Here is a 9,044-nt window from a genome sequence, read left to right as displayed (position 1 = left end):
TGGAGAGAGCTGAGAGAGATCTATCAGTGTGTATATGTTTTCCATATGGATTGTATATGTATATTATACAGGCAATACACAAAATCTCCTCTGACGTCATATTTCTGTCAAAATTTTCAAGACAGAGTTAGCGGTATCACAATCAGCGCCAACTTTTGTGTTCGTTTCAATATGTACATGAATGTATTTAGTAATAGCCCCCGAATTGTGTATGTATTTTGTACCACTCTTTAAATAAATGAAGGGCCAATTTTGCTCTCTTTTATTTGCAAATTTACCTGCTCACGTTTTCAAATTAATCATCCTCATTGCGAGAGTCGTGTCGAATCATTACCGCACACAAGGGGAGGTTTGCTTATATCCAGATATAAACAGCCCACGCACAAATATTTCCACTATATCTAGCAACCAAAATGACAGCTGGAAAGCAATTTAATTTAACGCCAAACCGCTTTGTACTAATGTAATAATTTAACCCATTAAACATTCTAGGGTAATTACATGACAAGAACAACTAACCAATTCAATGTAAAGAGACTAGCATAATAAGTGCACTATCGTATAGCTGTGTGTGATGTTTCAAGTAAGAAGTAGTTGATCCTTCACGTTTTTCATAAACAGCGCATGAGTTCGTCCGAAGAAAATTAAAGTAGAGCAATGTTCATTTACAAGCCTGGCGATTCTATTACTAGGCCCGGGAAATGTGTAGTTCTTTGTCGTCCTTGTTGTTTCGAGTTGGCGGTTGATTCTGAATCCTACTTTGGAGCAGATGAAGTTTATCCAAAATATATGTAGGTGACGTATATAGATTGGTGGATGTCGACCTACCACATGTAAATCCGTGTTGCCTGGTAATTATGATATTCTTGAATGCGAAGGACATACAGGGCAATACCATTTTTCCCAGAGTTAAGCTAGCGTCGATTGGATACAAATTGGTCGGTAATTACATACGTTTGACTTCAGTCCGGATTTGTGAATGGGACTAATATAAGATATTTTCCATACAGCGGGGAACACACCAGTTTGCAGGGATTTACTAAAGATATGTGTGATTGGTTCACAGACGCCGATAGCACAATTTTTCAAAAACAAATTCGACAGTCCATCTGGACCAGCTCCTTTCTTAACGTTCAGCTTTAAAAGTTGTGTATAAACATCATCATAGCGGACATCAAAGTTACTTAGATCTACATCACCTTTCGGTACGTTCAAAGTGTATATTTCTCCCTAGCTAATCCTCCGGCAGTATTCATATATGCTTTTAAAGAATGACGCAAAAAAGTTACTTACTTCAACTCCACTGCTAGCTGTGTGACTCCCCCATGTTACGGTAGAAGATATATTAATGTCATTAGGCCTTTTGTTCTTCACATAATTCCAAAATTTTTTTGCATTAGTCCCGATACTCCTTTCAATCAGTGTTGCCGTTTTGATACATATGTATCCAATTGGATACATTTTCGCCTTAAATTTTGATGAATGCTTCGTTTTCTCCTCAGTGTAAATTTGGATACCTTTTCCCACTAGTATTCGTAAATTGAAGGAAACTTTTTTTTATTTATGTACGAGCTATTATAACGTTTTTAACAGTTGGCTGCTCATCCTCCAAGCAAGAAATTTTTCTATATTCTTGTCACTTTGAAATTGAAATTTGCATTTAATAACACCAAGTAGTTTACAAATTTTAAAAAGTTTTCCGACCTGTAGTAGTTAACTAACTAATTAACTTCTAAATTTTCAGTTATATCAAACAAGCCGGAAATATAAATTTTTCTTGAAGGCGGAATTTACAGACAAATGCAAGTTTTTGAGAAATTTTTTAATTTCATAGATAGCTCCGGATCTACCAGTTTGATTGAAAAACATTATAACCATAATAGGAGGAAATTACAATTTACTGAACTAAATGTAACAGGTCAAAATTTGTTTAAATTAGTATTATTTTGATAGATTTTGCAGGTATTATTTGTGGGAATCTAATCGTAGTAATAAACATTGAACATGCAGAAACTTTGGCTCGTCATTGTAGACAGTATTTTCCCATTCTTAGAAACGGATCTGGGAAAAATAGGCCCGTAGTTATAGTCAAAATTAAATCGACACTAAAGATAGTTGCAGCTTTTTTGACAGGTATTCCATTGAAAATTATGTCAAAAAGCTGCAATTCACTTTAGAGTCGACTTAATTTTGACTATAACTACGGGCCTTTTCCCAAATCCGTGTTTAAGTATGGGAAAATAATGACTATCAGCGTTGTTCTGCAATCCGATTCGAATCGGATTCGGATTTGTTTCCGACTGTTGGGGTTCTGCATTCCGACAATAGGAAATTATTTCCGATTCCGCCTTCTTCTACATTTCGATCCACTTCGAATCGGAATTCTATCGGAAATTTGATGTTCTGCATTCATATTATCGGAAATTTTTTATCGGAAATGTTTCGATCAGCTAAAAGCCAGTGGAATAGAAAATAATCAAAACGAAAAACAAAAATGTAACTGTTAACGGTCAAAGGAAAAATTTTAAAGTCAGCGAACAGCAAAAAATGTAAGTAAAAAATATAAAAGTGGTAATTATTAAAATTAAAATTATTAAAATGCAGGGGAAAGCATAAAACGGCGGAGCAAAGCAAAAATATGCTGGATTTCATGGAAGTAAATCCAGACATAGCCGAAGGCTTCTTAAAAGGAGATAAAGTGGCTCTTGAGGAAAAGTGACGCCAACTAACGGAGTCGTTGAATAGCCAAGGACCACAAATAAAAAACACAAATGATTGGAAGAAGGTAAAATATTATTGTGATTAAAAGGATAACAATATATTAAGATTTTTTGCAACTATACCTGGACCGACTGGAAAAGTGAAGTGAGGAAGAAATTGGCACACAACAGAAGAGAGGCCGTGGCTACCGGAGGCGGCCCATTTAAAAAGTACACATTGCCGGAGGCGGAGGAAACGGTAGCAAGAATTTTCGGACTGTACGCTGGTGTAGATGGCATATCAATGTCCACTTCTTTTGGAACTGGGGAGGAGGCAGTATCCGCGCCCGATTTAAGCGATGATTTGCCTACCACATCCGCAAGAGCCCGTTAGAAGGAAACCAATCCGTCTCCGACCCCAAAGACAATCAAAAAGAACCAAGAGCGACATCTGACGAGTTTACCGCGACTTAGACAAAACTAATGCCACTTTAGAAAACATCCGCAGCGACATGAATAATCATCATAAAAAAGTGGAAGAAGCATTGCTGGAAAAAAACCAAATTAAACTGCGACAGCTCGAGTTAGATTTAGAAAGTTTCGAATTTGAAAAAAGTAAAAAGTCTTAACATGCTTAGTTTTTCGTGGAAATTGTTTTCTTGCCTTCAGTCCTTGTTTTTATTAAGTATACTTGATTTTATTAATATATTATATAATATTATTCGCAATTTCGTCTCTAATTCTTTGTGCTTCACTTTGCAAGCTAATGTCTGTTTTTACAGATCTATCTACTTCACTATCTACTTCGCTGGCGTTTTCTTTTTCATAGTCATATTTAAGATTATAGTCGCGATAAATATTATGCAAGGCAACACATACATTAAATATTTTCACAACATTTTTGGTTTGTACTGCAAGGTTCCTAATAAACACCGAAAACGAATTTTAAGAACCCCAATTGTTCGTTCAACTATATTACATGCCGAAGAATGTGTTTTGCTAAACGCGTGTTGTATAGACCGTGGTTCTGGACTTCTCTATGGTGTTAATAGAAAAGGTTCCAGAGTATACCCGGCATCGCCCAATAACCACGAATTGTGATCACCATCTCAATACTTCGTCATGAAAAAGTGTCTTGCATCGCTCATGCTCCATATAAAGGAGTCATGGCTAGAACCGAGATGACAAGCATCAATAGCTCTAATAACCATATTATGAACTCAAATCTGAAATAAATAAGTAACAAATTTTACGAAAACTTTTTTCCATATAAAATTAAGTACTTGTTACAATCATTGTATTAATGCTAAAATTTCCTTTTCGGTTAAAAAAAGCAGACCCGCAATACATCAAATCACACCCGGAATACCAAATTGTTCGTAGAAAGAACTTTTGGCGGTTCTTTTCTCGTGCTCAGGCATAAACAATTTTATCCACTTTGAGCAAAGTCTCCGCTCCATGGGCGTAATTATTTCTGAAATTATCTTGGAGGCGGTGCTCCTTCCCAAAGCGATGCTTGAGTCCACTCCTACAGACCTTTGATACCCACCTTCGGCGAGGAATCGCAGCGTTGCTCCCAACTTCAACACTGCGGGAATGGAGCTTCTTTGTACAAAAGGCTGCAAGTCTCTCAAAATCATGAGGAACGCTTGTTTATTTATTCTATAGAGTGCAATAAAGCTGTAAAATATAAATTAATAGTTTGAAATGGCGTTAGTATAAAACACTTTTTATACTACTAACGCTGATTCCGGTAATTCCATGGGATTGCTGTGATCGCGAAAAATTTTTCGCTTCACTTTTTCAGATGTTTGCTGCTCATTATTCAGCAAAATCGCCAATAAAACAATTGATCTCATGTTTATTTTCCGATCGGATTGTGGAATACCATTTCAATTTCGAGTCGGAATGGAATTCTGATTCCGATGCGATTCCGACTCGGATAGCAGAATAGCGCTGTACATGTTAATCAGCCCTATTCTGCATTTCGATTACGTTCCCGCATTCCGCTCCGCAAGAATCGAACTTAGGTATTCTGCATTACGATCGAATCGAAAGATGAAGAGAGAAAACATCTAACGAAATCAGTTGTTTGCCTAGGAATGTGTGAAATCGAAACAAAACAAAAGAAATATTTGCCACCAAACTATAGCAGCTTATGAAGTTAAAGTCCGTAAATATTTTAAAATAACTAAATATATCTTACATCATTGTAATTTAAAAATAAAATTTCGTTTGGGCTTTATTTAAGTGGAAACATAATTATAAAAATGAAATCCATAGCCGCGGCGTTATTACTTGAAGAGGAGAACGAGTCCCAGATTGCTGTTGCGGAAATTGAAAGGCGGAGATTTAGGGCCAGTGAAATTATAAACGTTGTTTGAGCACTCCACAACATTTGCATTTACTACAGAGTGGAAGATTTGAATGCAAATGAATTCCATTTTGAAAGCCGTCAGGAGGAGGGGAAGAACAAAGCAAAACACAAAATCTCCTATGACGTCATATCTCTGTCAAAATTTTCAAGACAGAGTTAGCGGTATCAGCGCCACCTTCTGTATTTGTTTCAATATGTACATGAATGTATTTAGTAATAGCCCCCGAATTGTGTATGTATTTTTTCCCACTCTTTACATAAATGAAGGGCCAATTTTGGTCTCTTTTATTTGCAAATTTACCTGCTCACCAGTGTTGCCAGAGAAAAATTTCGTTTGGAGCTAAAACGGTCGAAAAAAGAGCTAAATAATACTAATGATAGCTAAAATAAAGAGATATATATTGTTGTAAAGGTTAACCATTTATTGACGTAAGGTTGTTTTTAAATTTTCGGCGGTTTTAATAAAAACAACAAATCTTATAAGTTTAAGTGCTGAAAAAATCTTTTAAAACCAAAATAAGGTGCAAATGTATTGCGAATTCGTTGCTATGGCACTTATAACAGTGAAATAAAAATACTTTACAAACTGTTAGAATCTGTAATTTCAGATATTTGATTTTAATAATTTTTTCGCAAAATTTTTCTGGAAAGTTTTACTTCCAGCTCTCCTTAAAGGTAAAATTAGTAAGGTAAAACGAAATCCGCGCTACCAGAAAATGATTTTCTTCTAATTAGTTTTTGAATTCTTTAACCTAGATTCAAGATTTACGGTGGATACACTGCATCTCGAAATTTTCCATTTTATCAACGCTTAAGTTTTGGCTTATATATACCAAATACCACTAAAAGTTTTTGGAGCTAAAAAGTGCTAGATAAATTTGAAAAGAGCTAGGAGCTAAAACCCAATTTTCGTAGCTAAATAGAAAAATAAAGAGCTAAATCTAGCTCCAAAAGCACGAAAATGGCAACACTGCTGCTCACGTTTTCAAATTAATCACCCTCATTGCGAGAGTCATGTCAAATGTAAGTCTTTTTTTGTGGTTCCGCTTGCTTCTGCCTTCGGCCGCGCTAAGGGATTATAAGCCTTACTAAGGAGAATTCTCTTTTCTGTGTTGCCGGAGAAAAGGGTGGAAGCCATCCACTGTGTCTTTGCGCAGAACCCAGATCACAATTTTCAAAAAAAAGTGTATTGTTTAAGCCGAATTTGTTAATAAACTAGAACCTTTGTTTTAAATAAAAGTTTAATCCTTTGACTACAAGTTAAAGTTTTTTGTGCGTTTGGATACAACAACATAAAATCATTGTACAAATAACTAAACCGTTCCCAAGTGTTGCCAAGGGGCAACAAACATTCTATTTTGTTCATTCATTTTAAGCAGTGGATAAAAATATACGTATATGCGCTAAGTGCACATTTATCAATTAAAAAATTCGTCAGCTAAAGGCAACTAAATGCAACTCCATTTCAGCATTAAGAAACTAAATGCTAAAAGCAACCCTTTGAACTCCGAAAAATGCCACGATTCGAACATGGTTTAATGAGAAAAAGTGGCAGTCAAGCCGAATTTATACAAGGCGGTGTTACTGGCGAATTTAGATTACAATAACGACAACCGTATGTATTTTGTATGGAAGGTGTTATGTCAAATCTCAATTCGCTCCAAAGTTTACATGTATTTTGTTTTTTGCTTTTGATAGGTGTGCTGTCAAATCAGTAAAAGCAAAAACAAAATACATGTAAGGCGAATAAATCAACTGATTTTAAAACACCACCTTGTATAAATTCGCCTTGGTGGCAGCATTGATGTTTCGCATTTCGATGCTAGCTGCGTTTAAATGATCGCAGATGGAGATTTCATTTATTATTTTAAACTATTTTGATAAAAAAGTCCCGCTAATCCAACATCGATGTGATGAATTTGTGATCAACTCATGGTTTGTTTCATAATTACTTTAGGCAATTTATGTTTTATAGCACCGGCAAATTATTATATTACCCAAACAAATTTTCGGTTATGGTTAAAACAGTTAAAGTTTTTGCATTAAGTTTGTTTTTAATATATATGTTTTTAGGCTTTTTTAGCATGTCTTCTTCTCCGTGCGAATTGACCGTGGTAGATACGGATCTGAACAAGCGACTGGAACACGGTTGTTTGTCAGAAGCATACAACTTCGAAATCGCGTAAATCTGCATTTGGTTAACCCTTCGGAGGGCGCGCCGCGGCAAATTAGCAGCAAAAATTGTAATTTGTGGTTTTCAAATACTAATTGTAGTACCCGGCCACTGCCACTTAGTGACTTTGTAAGTTTTGAGATGCAGCATGGTTCACAGTTGATACGTTATATAGTTCAGTGATATTTGCATTTGAAAGTTGGTGTCTCATATATGCGGCTGAATTGCCGCGTCGCCCCGTTGGAAAAGTGAGTTTGTAATAGAGGTCTAAATCAAAATTGTTATTTTTTAAGTATTTTGTCATGTGTAATTTAAAAATTATACTTTGCGCACAAATTGTAACTATTATGATATCCTTTTCTTAGGTTTAAGAGAAAAACGATGTTTTCAAAGGATGAATTTTAGAACGAATTTTCGTCATCCCTTGTTAAAATTTGTTTTGGGGACGAACCGGTTTCGGCGTTGTGCCATCTTCTGTGTAATTTTCTTTCTCCCGGAAACAAGAATAACAAAAAAGGAGATATTTTTGTTGATAACGCTCTGTTGATGATAACGCATAAAAGTTTATTAAATAAATGCTTATAATATGTTTCAGTATAAACACAAATTTATTTATTTATTTAAATGTTATTTGAATGATTTGTCGACATAAAAAAAAATAGAAATTCAGTCAACCTTTGAAATGCACCTTGCAGCTAAATTGCCGCGGCACGCCTCTCTTGTAACTTTCAAAGCGCGCCCTCCGAAGGGTTAATGCAATAGCATGAACGCTCTTCGAAAGTGCTAAATAAGGCATTTTAAATGCAGTAAAAACGCTACATAAATTTGCCTTTTGCATATACGGATATTTTTATCCACTGCTTTATATAAACGAACAAAAAAGAATGTTTGTTGCCCCTTATCGAGAAACTTGGGTCCGGTTTAGTTATTTGTACAATGATTTTCGGTTGTTGTGTCCAAACACACAACCCGAATCCAAAAACTTTAACGTACACGTATAATGAAAGGATTTACCTTTTATTTAAAAGATATGATTCCAATTTCCGAGTAGTAGTGTATTAATAAAATCGGTTTACACTATGGACTTTTTTGTAAATTTTGATGTGGGTTCTCTGCAAAAATACCGTGGATGACGTATCTGGAGTTATATGCACTAGTAATGTTCTATACCTTTGACACGCGAAATCCCCTCTTCTCCAGCAACACAGAAAGGAGAATTCTACTTAGTAAGGGTTATAAAATGCAATTCCGCAAATGTTTCCGCAAGGATTGCAGCGTGTGGAACGAAAATTAGCGTTCTAGAATAAGGGTGTTAATAAATGATGTTATCGCTTGTCCTACTCTTCTAGAGCAGGTCAACTTCAATGTTCCTCGAAAGAATCTTTACAAACCTCTTCCTTTTTATGGGGGAAATTGTAAAACGGAGTATGCAAGAAATGCTCCTATTTCAAGAGCTTTAAATGACTTTAAGACAATCTCGAATTCTATCAACTTGATTTTTCTTTATTTATTATCTCTTTGATCTCTAAATTGCAGACTGCTTTTTGTTTTACATTAATCGTTTAAGTACCTAATTTTTGTCTATAGTCTGTAAGGAAGGTTTGTTTCATATGGCTTCAATAAAACTACAAGAAAATCATTGATATTGATCAAAAAAATTTGCTACTCAATTTTAGATCTGTATGTACTGTTAATTACGTAAACCTTATAGGTCTATGAATTTCGTTTGGCATCCTTTTACGATAATAGTCCCATCATGTTTCTGCAAAACGCATTCGATAAATGCCAATTTTTT

The 9,044-nt window shown here is 35.3% G+C and overlaps 1 protein-coding gene across 1 annotated transcript; it reads right to left on the bottom strand.

Annotated features, from left to right (window-relative positions):
- Positions 1 to 8,345: 8,345 nt before the first annotated feature.
- Positions 8,346 to 9,044, bottom strand: LOC118750626 (acyl-coenzyme A thioesterase 13-like; the record flags this gene model as incomplete). The annotated part of the gene is given in 1 exon segment (XM_036485363.1): positions 8,346 to 9,044. A coding segment is annotated over 1 exon segment (90 nt), but the record flags the coding sequence as incomplete, so codon positions are not given.

Source organism: Rhagoletis pomonella, unplaced genomic scaffold, assembly GCF_013731165.1.
Source record: "Rhagoletis pomonella isolate Grant_MI unplaced genomic scaffold, Rhpom_1.0 Rhpom_scaffold_00327, whole genome shotgun sequence".
Taxonomy (NCBI): Eukaryota; Metazoa; Arthropoda; class Insecta; order Diptera; family Tephritidae; genus Rhagoletis; species Rhagoletis pomonella.
This window is presented reverse-complemented; position numbering and strand designations above follow the sequence as displayed.